This window comes from Eptesicus fuscus, chromosome 6, assembly GCF_027574615.1.
Source record: "Eptesicus fuscus isolate TK198812 chromosome 6, DD_ASM_mEF_20220401, whole genome shotgun sequence".
In the NCBI taxonomy this organism is placed as follows: Eukaryota; Metazoa; Chordata; class Mammalia; order Chiroptera; family Vespertilionidae; genus Eptesicus; species Eptesicus fuscus.
Window position 1 is genome coordinate 55,233,794 of NC_072478.1, and position 15,769 is coordinate 55,249,562.

Genomic DNA, 15,769 nt, shown 5'->3' on the forward strand with positions numbered 1-15,769 from the left:
AAACCTACAGTTTCAGAGGATTTGTCACTTAACAGACCATGGCAGGACCAATTTATTTAAACAAATAACCTATCAAGTGCCTATCACTACAACACACCGTGCTTGGCACAGGGATAGAAACAAAGATGAGCAGGATTTTATGGTGTTACTTGCTTTTTCTTTTCCAGTGTTACCTTATTTTCTCTTTACTGTTGTATGAAGAGCTAGAAAATCTATAATAGTATGTTTTTGTGACAGTCTTGAAAATCTTTCTTAGGAAACACTTCACGTCTGTTATTTCCCTGTTGTTAAGAGGCCCCTTATGACCCAACACGGTAGGCTCTTGTGATTCATTTTGATGTGTTCTTACTGATCCATTATTCTGATGTGATATCAATTGTTTCTAATTGTCATTTATTAGGTCATGCAGTAGTCTCTAACTGCATTTTATTTTTCATAACTCTTTTCTGATTATAGAAGTGGTATTTTCCTATTGTAGAAAGATTAGAAAGAGTAAAAATAACTGTTCTAACATTCTGTGCTTTTTTAGTTCTTTTTTTCCTTAAACATATTTTACATATAGAATGTTTTAAAAAGAAAATATTTTTAAAATTATGTATATATGTATATAGGTATACACAATTTTTCATGTCATTTAATACTGTTATTTAATTTTTCTTCACTTATACGTTGAAAAATAAAATAGTTTACATTTTGTTTACTTTTATGTACATAAATCAAAAGGTACAAAAGTATATATGATGAAAAGTCTTCCTTACACCCCTTTACCAGCTATCTATCCAGTTCTCTTCTCAGGAGATAACAGTTTCTGTGTATCTTTCCAGAGATATTCTATGCAGAACATTCATATGTGTATCTATCCCTTTAAACTGTTATTTTATGCTGTTTGCCAATTTACCTTATTTAACTCAGGAACCTATCTTGGATATTATTTTATATCAACATATAAAGAACTCCCTGTTTCTTTGTGTATCCTGAAAAGTACTCCCATTTTATGAATGTGTCACGATACATTTTCCTGGTCCCCTATTGATGGACATTTAGGTATTTGCAAGGTTTTGCTGTTATAAACACTCTGCAAAGGAAACTAAAAACATGTTATTTCCCACATTTTGGAGCACAGGTGAAGGGTTAATTCCTGGAAGTGGAATTTATAGGTCAAAATAATATGTGCAGTTAAAGTTGTGATAGATTCTCCAAGTACCTAGAATGGTGGCAAGTGCTCAGTAAGTATTTGTTGAATGAAGAAATGAGTTGCCAGATTGCTGTCCACAGGTTGTGCCAGTTTACCTGCTGATTAAGTAGGGAGAGACCCTGTGCTCTTACACCCTTGTATACAGTTTTAACATGGTTTAGAATAGCTCTCTGTTTAATTCTTACCTTATGTGGTTATTCTCTCATCGTTGGACATTTAAGTTGTTTCCAGATTTTTCCATAATGGATAATGCTGTGAGGATCAGTTCTGTGTATAAATGCTTGTAACCATTTTTTATATCATTGGGATAAATGCCTAGATATAAAATTTTGGGATCTAAGAATATAAATTGTATTATAGTCCCTGATATATATCCCCAATTTACTTTTTAGAAAAGTTACACCATTTCATATTTCTATGAGATGTATATGCAAATGCCTTAATTACTGCATTGTGGCTAATCATTTTATGACAATTTAAACAATTGAAAACACTCATATGTATTTGGTATTTATTGAATGCCTCTGAGTATATTTGTGTGAGATTTGGTTTCAAGACTGCTGAGGATTCTGGGAACTGCTGGTGCTCAAGTGTCTCTGGGGTGAAACTTCTGATTCAGAGCAAGGATGGCTCCCTTTCTCTCAGCTCTGATCCATGGACCTGGTATGGCTTCTGGTCTCTCCAGTGTTTCCCTACCTTAGTCCCGGATTGCCGGAAGCTCCTTAGATATCATTAAGGACATCTTGTGACCGAAATGGAACTGCTGTGTGTCTTCACACAGGGAGATAAATAGTGGGAGCCTCTGAGACAGATCCTGGAGGTGGTGGTCAGTGATGAGTCTGCACTGGCCTCCTGTTTGTTAAACTATAAACTCCGGCTCATGCCACTGAGGCTGAGGCTCTTGAAGTCTTGCTTGAACTGGAGGGGGGGCGGGTCAGGACATTATTATTACAGTGACTCTCTGGTGACTTTGAATGCACTTTAATGAGTGCCCGAATGTTTTATGTCAGTTTTCTACTAGTTTCTGAATGTGTTTTATTTCCACCGAAAAACCACACAACTCAAAGAAATTCAAATGCAAACACTTGTTAGTCAGTATATATTTAAACCCTCAGATTTAACTGAGTACCTTTTAGTTGTGAGCCTCATAGCATGTGCCTGGCTTGTCCTGTTGGATGGGAATCTTTCCCTCCCTGGCCGTCGGATGACACAGGCACAGGTTTACTGGGTTTGATTCCGAGCTTCACTGTGTAGTAGCTCTCAACCTCAAGTTCCTCATCAGAAAACAGGAAAAATAACATCCACCTAATGGTGTTGATGTGAGGACTACATGAGATGACATACATAAAGTGGCAAACTCAGAGAATGGCATATAACTACTATTCAGTAAATGTTAATAAAGAAATCGAGTGAGTCAATTTTGTGGAAACAGCCGTTTTTAATTATAGAATATTGTTGAGAGGAACATTTTTAAAAATTATGATCTGTGTGTAAATTTAGTAACATCTTGCCAAATTGAGGCCTTTCTAGGTCTGATATAATGACCAGAGGTTAATTATTATATAAAATTGTGACAGGTTTTACTAAAATTTTAAGTAAGATTTATTTTTTTTCAATGGTTAAAAATACATGTTTGTTGCGGTGTCAACAGTTCTCAAATATACCAGTAGGTAGCTTAGTCCTGGTCCAGAATTTCACAAATCTGAATTATTGTGATATATTGTATATTTTAAAGCAATTAGAATATTTCAGAAATTTTATATAAAAATTATAATCTTCATGAATAACTTCATAACTATCATCAACTTTTTTCTTAAAGTTTGTCTCTTATGCAATAACTTTTCTCTTAAAATTTTTCTCTTAATACTTATGCATAATCTTTTATGCATAGGTAAAAAAATTTAGCTATGAAATAACTCCAAATTGATGGATGTAGCCAGACTTATTGTGCTGGTCAATTTACAATATCTATATATATATAAAAGCCTAAATGACCGGCCAACTAGCTGGTAGCTATGATGCCCAATGACCACCAGGGGGAGCCCGATTCCGGGGTGCGTCACCCGAGAACCACCCTCTTGCAATCCAGGACCCCTTGGGGAATGTCAGAGAGCCAGTTTCAGCCTAATCCCTACTGGCCAGGCCAAGGGACACCACTGGTGCACAAATCTGTGCACCGGGCATTTAGTATATAAATATTGAATCATCATGTTATACACCTGAAACTAATATAATGTTATATATCAATTATATCTCAATTAAAAAAACAATTTGTGTGATGTTATTTTAGTGCCAACCTATCTTCAGAAATGGTTTTCTTACTTTTTTTATCTTGTGTCCTTTTTTGCAGGAGCTGACCAGTGCTTTAGTGCATATACGACTGCATCTTTTCATTCAGATCTTTACGCTTGCATTCTTCCCAGCAGCAATGTGGCTTTTTCTTCAGCTTTTATCAATCACACCGATCAATGAATGGCTTTTGAAAGGGTATGTTTAAATATTTTGAAGAGTCTACTTTTTAATTAATTAATTAATTTTTAAATTGTTGATGCCCCCCCCTTTCCCCTATGTTTGCCCCTGTCCACCCAGCCCCACTCTTCTGCCTTCACTACATTGTTGTCTGTGTCCATGGGCTATGCATATATGTTCTTGGAGGGTCCACTTTTAATGGGACATCTCTAGTGACATTGTTTCTGTAGCGACTTATGTGTGATATCTTATAAGAAAACAAAAACACTTTTAACATTATTATTATCCTTCATCTTAAGGTTCTAGGAATTTAAAAGAGTTGTGGGAATTTAAAAGAGTTGTGTTTCTTGGAATTTAAAAGAGTTGTGTTGGGAGAAAACTGGAAGGGACTAGAGGATGTGAGATCTGTATGTATGTATAAATATAGGCTGTCAGTTGGGTGCTTTAACTTTTGTGATTTATCTTACCAAATGTACAGAGATAATGGCTTTAAAAATGTATAGAAAAGAAAAAATATGTACAGGAGACAAACATTTACTTTTTCACTGTTTTATGTTTGATTGGGTAGTTGATTTAACAATAGATTTTTATTAGAATCTTTTCTTCCATTAAAAATGTTGTCATGTTTATTTAAAGGATTTGATAATTTAAAAAAAAATTATTTGAATTGGTTTAGAACTGACTTTATGTTAGCATCATGGTATAATAGTTAAAACACTGAACTTAAAGGCCGAAGATTGCATTCTGACCCTGTCTCTAACTTGCTATGTGACTTTGAGGAAAGGCATTTCATAGTTTTGAACCTCAGTTTCCCAGTTCATAAAATGAAGATAATCATGCTTTTACTGCCTGCTTTAACAATATCGGGGAAATCATTTATTTAGTTCTTGCTATATGCCAGGAATTATTATAAGTATTGGAAAACCAACACTGAACAAAATGGGCCAAGAGTGAGTTTTGCACATTGAAGAGACTTTGGATGTGATTGTCAGTAAACAAGTAAATAGATGACTAAGATAGAAATAAGTGATGTGAAGTAAAGCACTATGATATCGTTAAATGGTTGGGTGCACAGGCTGGTGATTAATTTAGATTGTAGAGTTCATGGGGCAGAGTGTTCTAGACAAAGGAAACAGAACGTTCAAAGGCTCCAAGGCAGGAATAACCGTGGTGTGTTTGAGGGTCAGGAAAGCGACGATGGTGGGCAGAGCCTGCTGACTTGGAGGAGGAATACTATGACTTGGGGTTGGAAAGGTAGGCAGAAACCAGTCACTCAGCATTGTAGGCCATGGTTTATATTCAGAGTTTATTCTGAGCAGTACAGAAAACCACCAGAGGGAATTAAATGAGAAAGTGGTGTTGTCTGATTTATATTTGCAAATGATTCTCTTGGCTAAACAGCTCAGTAGGGAGAAATGGATGTGTAAAGGATATATTTTAAAATTGGAGTTCTCAGAACCCATGGATGGATAGGATATGGAGAGAGGAGGACAGGAAGGAATCAAGGATGACTTCTGGATTTTGGGTATGAACCACTGGGTAATTGGTGACATCCTTTACTTAGCTGGAGAGAAGTGAGTTAGAACAAGAGGGGAAAATCAAGAGGGCTGTTTTGGCCAGATTGAGTTTGAGAGAGTGAACATAAAATTTTGCTGAAAAGCATAAAATGTCACATAAATATGATGACATCATTTTAGAGCAACAATATACGAGGTGGGCAAAAGTAGGTTTGCAGTTGTCATACAAATAAATAATACAATAATTAATAAATAGTAATACAACAGTAAGCTCTGTTTCACATACTTATAACTGAAAACCTACTTTTGCCCACCTCTGTATAATGCATATTAAGCACCAATAGTGGAGAAACCAAGATGGCGGCTTAGGTGAACACCTATACTGCTGCCTCGCACAACAATTTCAAAACTACAACTAAAAGACAAAGCAGACATCACCCAGAACCACCAGAAAGCTGACTGAGTGGCAATTCTACAACTAGAAGGAAAAAGAAAAGGACACTGTGACTCAGGAGCAGTGGAGGGCAGAGGTGCAGAGACACGGAGACATGCGCGTGCGAGAGAAAGAGCCGGGCGGCTGAATACATGGCTGGCTTTCTCGAACTGGAGCGAAACAAAGGCTTCCCATAGCACTGAAATCCAGTCCCAGGCGAGACTCAGGGAACCCAGACACATACGGGGAGAAGCTGGACCGTCTGGCAGCGGGCAGGGCTCGAGAGCAACTTTCTCTCAGAGGTGCATGCAGCCATAGCCGTGGGGCACTGAGACCCAGGGGAACTGCGGAAGACAGAGGTGTGGGACGCAGAGACGTGCGCGTGCAAGAGGAAAGGCCGGGCGGCTGGATACGTGGCTGCCTTGCTCGTTCCGGAGGGAAACAGGGCCTCCCGACTACACCGTACCCCAGTTCCGGGTGAGACTTTGGGTACCCACACTCATTCGCGGAGAAACTGGACTGTCTGGCAGCGGGCAAAGCTCGAGAGCAGCTTTCTCTCAGAGGTGCGTGCAGCCATTGCCACGGGACACTGAGACCCAAGCCTCTTAGGATGGGGCTGACGGGAAACCAAGTCTGCCTGCTCCACCCTGAGACCCCGCCCCATCCAAACTGAGCACAGAAGCTTTCCCAGTGTAGACACAGCTGATCCTCACAGCCAGTTGGCCTGGAGGTCAACTCTGCCCAGTGATACCAACAATAATCAAGGCTTAACTACAACAAGACGGTGCAGCCCATAAAGGGGTGCACCAAGAGTGTCCACCCCAGGTAACTGGGGAGGCTGAGCCACTGGGCCCAAAGGACACCTCGCACACAAAGCCACTCCATCAACTCAGGGAAGCAGCTAAAATGTGGAGACAAAGAGGCAGATCACAAATAAAAGAAAAGGAGGAAAGCAGAAGACTGGACATAGAGTTCAAAACCACATTTATAAAGTTACTCAAGAACCTGCTAAAAACCTCTGAGGAACTTAGTGAGACCTTTAAAGATCTTAATGAGAATGCCAAGAAAATGGAAAAGGACCAGTCAGAAATTAAGCATACACTGTCTGAAATAAAGAATATACAGAAATTCAACAGTAGATCAAAGGATCCCAATAATCAAACCAAAGATTTGAAACATGAGGAAACAAAAAACACCCAACCAGAAAAACAAAAAGAAAAAAGAATCCAAACATATGAAGATAGTGTAAGGAGCCTATGGGACAACTTTAAGCGTACCAACATCCGAATTATTGGGGTGCCAGAAGAAGGGAGAGAGCAAAATATTGAAAACCTATTAGAAGAAATAATGACAGAAACTTTCCCTACCTGGTGAAAGAAATAGACTTACAAGTCCAGGAAGCGCACAGAACCCCAAACAAAAAGAATCCAAAGAGGACCACACCAAGACACATCATAATTAAAATGCCAAGGGCAAAAGACAAAGAGAGAATCTTGAAAGCAGCAAGAGAAAAACAGTTACCTACAAGGGAGTACCCATACGACTGTCAGCTGATTTCTCAACAGAAACTATGCAGGCCAGAAGAGAGTGGCAAGAAATATTCAAAGTGATCAACAGCAAGGACCTACAACCAAGATTACTCTACCCAGCAAAGCTATCATTTAGAATTGAAGGTCAGATAAAGAGCTTCACAGACAAGAAAAAACTAAAGGAGTTCATCAATACCAAACCAGTATTATATGAAATGCTGAAAAGTGTTCTTTAAGAAGTGGAAGAAGAAGAAAAAGGTAAAGATAAAAATTATGAACAACAAATACATGTCTATCAACAAATGAATCTAAAAATCAAGTGAATAAAAAATCTGATGAACAGAATAAACTGGTGAATATAATAGAATCAGAGGCATAGAAAGGGAGTGGACTGACAATTCTCAGGGGAAAGGGGGTGTGAGGGGTGCCAGAAGAGATTGGACAAAAATCTTACACCTATGGATGAAGACAGTGGCGGAGGGTAAGGGCATGGGGTGGGGTGGGGAATCAGGTGGAGGGGAGCTATGGGGGGAAAAAGAGGAACATATGTAATAATCCTAACAATACAGATTTATTAAAAAAAAAAAAAAGAACCAATAGTTATCAAGTATCTGCACTCAAGAAATAGGAAGGTATTAACTCAGATTGCTTGTATTAAAGGAACTTCCAATTTAGTTCATGTGTAGGACATGTGTGTGTGTGTGTGTGTGTGTGTGTGTGTGTGTGTGTGTGTGTGTGTATAATAGTGACCAACAAAATGGGGCAGCATATGATTTGTCAGATGAGTGGTGTAATCAGTTAAGGGTAAGAGGTTCAGCAAGGGTTGTGTACTAAAGCAGAGATTTCAAATATGAGACATTAGTAAAGGAAAGATTAAAAGCTTCTTTACTTCCTACTTTCCAATTTGGATGCCTTTTATTTCCTCTTATCTGATCACTATGGCTAGGACTTCCAGTACTATGTTAATAAGAGTGGGGAAAGGACATCCCTATCTCATTTCTGTTCCTAAGGGAAACAGTTTTACTTTTTTGCCCATTGAGTATGATGTTGGCTATAGGTTTGTAATATATAGCCTTTACTGCTGTTTGACCCAATGATCCCACTTCTGGGAATATATCCTAAGAATCTTGAAACACCAATCAGAAAGAATATATGCATCATGAGATGAAAGTTTTGAGAATTGCTGTTTTGTAGAAAGGAATAAACACATGTAAGCTTGTGTTTTGTTAAATATTTTTGAACTTTGGAAGTGGTTTTAAAGTTTTATTTTTCCCTAAAGACTTTCTACCAAAAAAAAAATGTAAGGAAAAGATACCTGAAATAAGACTCAGGCTAAATTATATACATTTTGGTTATCTTTTAATGACTACACTTACTCTAACTTGACTAAATTTTAAATTATATAATAAAAGTTTAAATAATTTTAAAAATAAAGTCACCCAAAACTATGAATGAAATGAGAGCTTCCCCAGGCACTTGTAAAGCCATATTGCCTCTCATAGAATGGTCTGAACTCAACAGGGCATATGCATCGATAATCACTCTTCTATTTTCATTTACGCAGCTCTGCAATTTTAGAATGAATGTAGTGAAAACTATTTATGATTGAAAAATGCTATTTATAATTGCACTTTCTTTTATTTTTCAGTTTGCAGACTGTGGGTTGCATGCCTCCCCCGGTGTCTTCTGCAGTGATTTTGACCAAGGCAGTCGGTGGAAATGAGGTGAGTCAGGGGGCTAACTGTTTAAACAGAAATGGGTGCTGTGCTCTTATTTGTATATTCTATTTTATGACACCCATTTTCCACTTATAGTCCATCATATAGAAAAGTATACTACTGAATAAGGAAAGATATAAGGTGTTGCCACTTCAATCATCCTTAGGAGTTTGCTTCTCAGCATCTATTTTTATTTTCATCCATTTATTAATTTCAAAAATATTTCTTGATCACATGCTATATTATTTTTAAAAACAGGGTTATTGAAGTATTACTGACATACAATAAACTGCACAAATTTAAGCAATTTAATGTTTTGACATATGTATACCAATATATCTGTGAATCACTGCAATGAAGATACTGAACATGTCCATTACCTCAAAAGTTTCCTTGTACCCTTTGGTAATCCTTCCCTCCTGTCCTTCTTAGCACCTCCTTCCCTTGGCAACCACTGATCTGTTTTCTGTTACTGTGTATTAGTTTGCATTTTCTAGAGTTTTATATAATGGATCAAACAGCGTATATTCTTTTTTTCTGTCTTTTTTTTTTTTTTTACTCAGAATAATTATTTTGAGTTTCATTTATATTGTGTGTATCAGTAATTCATTCCTTTTTATTGCTGAGATGTATTGTTTTGTATGGATGTGCCACGATTCGTTTATCCATTCACTTGTTGATGGACATTCAGGTAGTCTCCACGCTGGGGCTATGGATATTTGTGTACAGATCTTTACATGGACATAAGCTCCCAATTCTCTTGGGAATACTTAGCAGTAGAATGGCTGGATCATCTAGTAGGTATATGTTTTAGTACATTTTAACCAAGGGAGGAATCACCAATAAATAGTTATAAATCACCTATAAATAGCTTTTTAATTGAACCATTTCTTTTAATATGCAGGCACTCTTCTTTTTACCACAGGTGCATGTTTATCTTTTTAAGAAATTGCCTAAGTATTTTCAAAAGGGGTTGTACCATTTTACATTTCAAGCAGCCGTGTATGAGTTTCTAGTGCTCCACATCTCAGCAATGGTTGGCATTGTCAAGTCTTTAATTTCAGCCATTCTGATATGTGTGCAGTGGTCTCTCATTGGGGCTTTAATTTAATTTGCATGTTCCAGTGACTAGTGATGGTAAGTGGTATTATCTTTCCATGTGCTTATTTAATATCCATGTCTTTTTTAGTAAAATGTTTATTAAATCTTTTGCTTTTTTTAATTGGGTATTTCATTTACTTATTGATGAGATGTGAGAGTTTTATATAGTCTGGATCCAATTCCCCCTCATTAGATACTAGTGACCCGGTGCACGAAATTTGTGCACATTAAAAGGGGATTAATTAGAGAAAATAATTTAATATTGCTCTTTGCCCTTTCTCTATAATAGAAGTGTCAGAGATGAAAGAAAATTAGCAAAATGTATATGAAAACCTTCCTCTTGTCACAGTCTGGGGCACACTCCGGGACCCAGAGTCAAGTCCCCGCCCACCCACATGTACCTCAAAATCGCGTGAGACCCAGACCTGGCTGGCCCCCCACAATTGGGCTAGATCCAGACCCGGCCATTCCCACCCTTGTCAAGTCCTGCCAGGCAGGGGGCGTAGCCTCAGGTCCCCCGGCCTGGAGCCAGGACGGGGGGCATGGCCTGAGGTTCCCCAGCCCAAACTGGGGTGGGGGCATGCCTTGAGGTCTTCCATCAAGCCCCGCTGGGTGGGGGGCATGGCCTGAGGTCCCCTGTCAAGCCCGCCAGGTGGTGGGGGCGCAGCCTCAGGTCCCTCGGCCCAACACCAGGAGGGGGGCGTAGCCTTAGTCCCCTGTAAAGCCCTGCTGGGTGGGGGCGTGGCCTGAGTTCCCCCAACCCAGCACTGGGGGTGCACCTTGAGGTCCCCTGTCAATCTCTGCTGGGTAGGGGGCACAGCCTGAGGTCCCCTGTGAAGCCCAGCCAGGCAGGGGGGTGCAGCCTCAGGTCCCCTGGCCCGATGCTGGGGCAGGAGGGCGCAGCCTGAGGTCCCCCGGCCTGGTGCTGGGTTGGGGTGTGTGGCCTGAAGTCCCCTGTTAAGCCCCACTTGGTGGAGGGCATGGCCTGAGGTCCCCTGGCCTGGCGCTGGGGCCGGGGGAGCAGCCTGAGGTGCCCTAGCCCAGCACTAGGATGGGAAGTGCACCTTGAGGTCCCCCGTCAATCCTGCCGGGTGGGGGGGCGTGGCCTCAGGTCCCCTGGCCTGGCACTGGGGCAGGGGGGTGCAGCCTGAGGTCCCACAGCCTGATGCCAGGGCAGAGGGCATGGCCTGAGGTCCCCTGTCAAGCCCCATGGGGGCGGGGGAGGGCTTAGCCTCAGGTCCCTGCTGATTGCTCGTTAAGGCTCCTTATGGGAACTTGGCCTCAGCTGTGGGTGCAGCCATCTTTGCGATGGAGTGATGGTCAATTAGCATATTCCCTCTTTATTAGATAGGATATGCTTTGTAAATATTTCTTCCCAGTGTGTGGTTTGTTTTTTCAATTTCTTACCAGCGTCTTGAAGAGCAGGATGATAGTGGAGGCACTAAAATGAGGTTGGATGCCTTATGCATTTTGGAGGCACAGGATATGCTTATGAATTGGATGTGGAATGTGAGAGAAAGAGAGGTGTCAAGAATGACCTCAAGGTTTTTGACTGAGCAGCTGAAAGGATGGAGTTGCTGATAAGGAGATGAGTACTGTGAGAGCAGGTTTGGGGGGTATCAGTCTGGTGATAACTAAGAATGCCAAAATCTCAATGGCTACCTGTATAGGTTTATTTCTTGCTCGTAGTACATGTCCCATGTGGGTCAGTTGGAAGGTCTTTGCTGTCATTAAGGAAACCTGGTTACTGGAGGCCCCATTTGTATGAACACAGAGCATTTACAGTTGCCACAGCAGGGAAAGAGAGAGATTGGAGAGTCACCAATGGGCTTTTCACTGTCCAGGCTGGAAGGGGTACATGGCACTTCTGCTCACATTAAACTGGCCAGAACAAGTCATATAGCTTCACCATGTGTTGCCATTGATGTGCCCTGAATGAGAAGAGAACTGGATGTTGGTGAACACTCGTAATGTCATCCATGTGGGTAAAGATCAAGAGTTTGTGTTTTTGTTTTATTAAGATACCTATTATATATCCAAATGAAAATGTCAGTAAGCAATTAGAGATACAGAGTTGAGAGTTCAGGTCTAACCTGGAGATAGAAATTAGGGAGTCATCAGTGAGTAAATGGTATTTCAAGCCAAGATTGGAGAAGATCACCTGGGGAGAGAGCATAGGTAGAAAAGAAACAGGTTCAAGGGCTGAGCTCTGGGATCCTCCATCATTAAGAGGTCGTGACAGTGAGGACTAACCAGCAAAGGCAACATAGAAAACATAATTAGAGAAATGGAAAGAAAAACAAGAAATCATGGTATCCTGAAACCAGATGATGAAAGTGTTTGAAGGAAGAGGGTATGATCAGCTATGTCAAATTCTGCTGATAAAGTGGTATAAGGTGAATTCTGAGAATTGGCCCTTGAATTAGGCTACATGGAGGTTACTGGTAACCTTGGTCAGAGTGGTTTCTCTGGAATATGGGGGCAAATGCTTGTTTGGAGTAGGTTAAAGGGAAAACAGGAAAAGGGAAGAGAGGAATTAGAGATAAGAGTTATAGGCATCATTTTGAGGTCTTTGTGATAAAGGGAATAGAGAACTGAGGCTGTATTTAGATGGGATGTGGGGTTAAGATTTTTAAGTACAGAAATGACCGCATGTTTCTGTCATGTTGGGAACTGTACAGTAGAAAGGGAGCTGGATGACTTTTATTTTTCTCAGCAGCTGAGAGTCATGACAGGGTAAGTGCTATGAATGTTGAGATGAGAGGAGAAACGTGCCATTGCCGCCGAGCTGAGGAGAGTGGGTTAGCTGGAGAGTACGGCAGCATTGCAGGCAGCACTGAGGACCCAGCTGAGATTTAGTCATTCATTTAAAGGGAAGCCAGGCATCACGGTTGTGTGTGTGTTTTCTTAGCCATATTTAGCTTTTTGGTGTAGGAATAGAATTGGCAGATAGTTGGAAACCCGGCGTTTCATTATTCCAGCTAATTCTTTCACCTAATAATTAGTGAGATAGAGGAGTTATAGGAGTCAGACTGATTCCTGCTTTGATTTTCTATCACCTTGAAATAATTTGAGGAAAGGGTTTCTTTTGGAATATCAGAGACTGGTGTTAAGGGTTTAAATGTGTCATTTATCTCTTTCATTCTAATGTGATTCCCTTAAGAGCCATAAGGCCAAAAAAAACCTCTTTGTTCTCAAATGACTTTTGGCAGAAGTTCAAAGTTCACTCATTTTCTTGTCATTAATATATAGCAATAAAAAGTGTATTTACATGTTCATTCCTCAGTAGATATTTAACTTGCTTACATTAATGTATGCTAATAAGGTTTGGTTTACAAACGTTTCCTTTGTTTTCTAATATCATTGGTCTAGTTCTTTAAATGTGTGTATGGTGAGTCTTTAATGACTATCAAGCATTGGGGAGTAAGATGCAATTTTTCACAAATATTGAAAATTGAGCTTCAGAAATGAAGCTTGTGAAGTCCAGTTTGGACGTATCTTCTGATGTGAAATGAATAGACTCTTATACTTATGTCAGATTGTGGAAGAAAATGATCAGCAAGTAAAAATAGTAAGTTTAAGTTTAATGTTTTTCTAAAGTAATGTTACAAAGTAACTGAATATAAGCTTTTGCTGAAGTAAATTTAAGGGAAGATTAACCTAGTCTATGGATGAAAAGTGAATTTTTTGGTGCATGCAAATGAAAAGGTCCAAAAGCTTAATTCAGCGTCAGGTGCCATTGGGTGACGGTTCTGAGTCTACATCTCTGCGATTCACTGTTCTGTCTCCCTGCAGCAGCTCTGTTCCTAAGAGGGTTTCAACACGGTAGGAAAATTGCTGGGCGCATTTCCATGTCCTTTCAAACTGACTAGTCTTTATGGCATGTAAGAAACCTTTTTTTTTTAATTATTATTATTGCACTTTGTGTTACAAAACTTCTTAACTTTTAGTTTATGCTCTCATATGTTTACATATACATGTTTAGTATATATACATGTTTAGTATATGTCCTCATGTATTCAGACACAATAGTGTCGTTTGAAATGATTCTCTTGGTTTTATTTTGCACAGTTGTTATATAACTTAGGAAGAGATTTTTTTCTGTTACTAATATGCCTTCCATTTTAAAGTTGTTGTTTTTTGTTTGTTTGTTTTTCATAAAACTATTGATTACCAAAAGGTTTTTGTCATGGGTGGGAAGTGACTGCATCCTTTAAACTCATTGCTTGTACTTTGGCTAGACATAGCCTTATTACCTTTTGTTGAAGTTGTAAAACAATTTCTGTTTTTATAACTTGGGTATTTTTGTTTCAGAGAGCCAACAGAATTTATAGTAACTTCTAACCGCAGAAGGAACTCAATGTACATGCATAACAATGCAGGCGCTGGGATGCTAGCGTATGCTTTAGGTATTAAAAGTGAGACTGTTAAGGGTGTAGCTGACTGGCAGTCCTATTTTGTGGCTTTTAAATTTTAAACTACTCTTATTTAAATATTGGCAACATAGCTAGATTCTTTTTTTGTGATGGTTATTTTTTTATTCCGGTGTTTTAAATGTAACTTTTCAAAAGTATGCTGTTGACATGGTCTGATTGATGAACATGGAGAGAGAGAGAGAGAGAGAGAGAGAGAGAGAGAGAGAGAGAGAGAGAGGGTTTAGTTCCTTTCTTTCTTTCTTTCTTTCTTTTTTTTTTTTTTTTTGTACTTTTTCTTTAAAAAAACACACAAATTAAATACAACAGTGATCAATTCTATTTAAATTGAACCAGAGTCCCTAGTTCATGGTGGGAAGGCTGAGAAGAGGAAGACAGGATGTGGCTGCAGCGGGAGGCAATTCAGATGAGAGATGTGGGAGGTCTCAGAGGACAAAGGAGTCCCCGAAATGGCATAGATGGATCCACGCTCTCTCTCAGGGCCGCACCGTGGCCCTCGGGAGCTGGAGCCCTGCTTGCCCTGTGAAACCTTCTGGCAGCGAAGACTTCACCTCCTACATCCTGGTCTCCCATTCAAGAAGGTACCAGAGCCTTTGCCAGCCCTGCTCCTCCCTAGCACTTCCTGGGACTCCTTCTCCTTTCTTAAATAATCAAAAAGTAATAAGACTTGGTGAACCCTAATTTTATTTCTAAATATAAGAAAGTAGATAGGTAAAAATGTTTTCTATTTCATTACAACATGAGAGATATAGGATAAGCTCTTATTCTTCCTTTGAAACTATACATTTGTTTGGTTTAAATTTCTGTTCCAAATGTAAAGTTCTGTGCTAAAAACTATGATTTCCCCTCCCCGCAAAGCCTTACAGAGGTTTAAAACCTAATGGGACTTGCCAAGGAAATCATTGTATTAAAATTTAAGTATTAGTAACTTCTGCCTTGTGGTCTCTACCACAGAGATTCCTTTTATAAAAGAAGGTTCTTTTTTAAGAAATGGGAAAATCATTTTCCAGAGTTTGGAGAGAAGGTGCTATGTAGCTTTAATGCTACTGTTATAGAGAAATTTCATTTTTCTATCACTTAAGCTGGTATTTAATGAAAAAAAAAACAAGAAAGGTATGGTTTGGGAGAAGATGTGTTATCTTCTTTAACTTCAGTAGTTTTGTTTTTTTTTAATTTTATTTGCAAGCTGAGATAGCGAAGGATTCAGCTAAAAGCCATTGCCTAAAAATAGCCTTATTACCTATTGTTGAAGTTACAAAACAATTTCTGTTTTTATAACTTGGGTATTTTTGTCAGTATGAGTTCTTAATTCTCAGGTAAAGTTGCAAAGCTGTATAGCTTTGTAAAATATCTGCCTTCAAATATCTGAAGGGA

The 15,769-nt window shown here is 39.3% G+C and overlaps 1 protein-coding gene across 2 annotated transcripts in view; it reads left to right on the forward strand.

Annotated features, from left to right (window-relative positions):
* SLC10A7 (solute carrier family 10 member 7) overlaps positions 1–15,769 on the forward strand; it is a 196,096-nt gene that overhangs the window by 8,683 nt on the left and 171,644 nt on the right. Inside the window, exons 3-4 of one of the 2 annotated variants that reach the window (XM_008143906.3) lie at positions 3,546–3,682; positions 8,792–8,867. In XM_008143906.3, coding sequence (XP_008142128.1) covers positions 3,546–3,682; positions 8,792–8,867 — 213 coding nt within the window. Of the gene's footprint in view, positions 1–3,545; positions 3,683–8,791; positions 8,868–15,769 lie in introns of those variants that run through there. The other variant, XM_028151396.2, reaches the window with a different exon arrangement.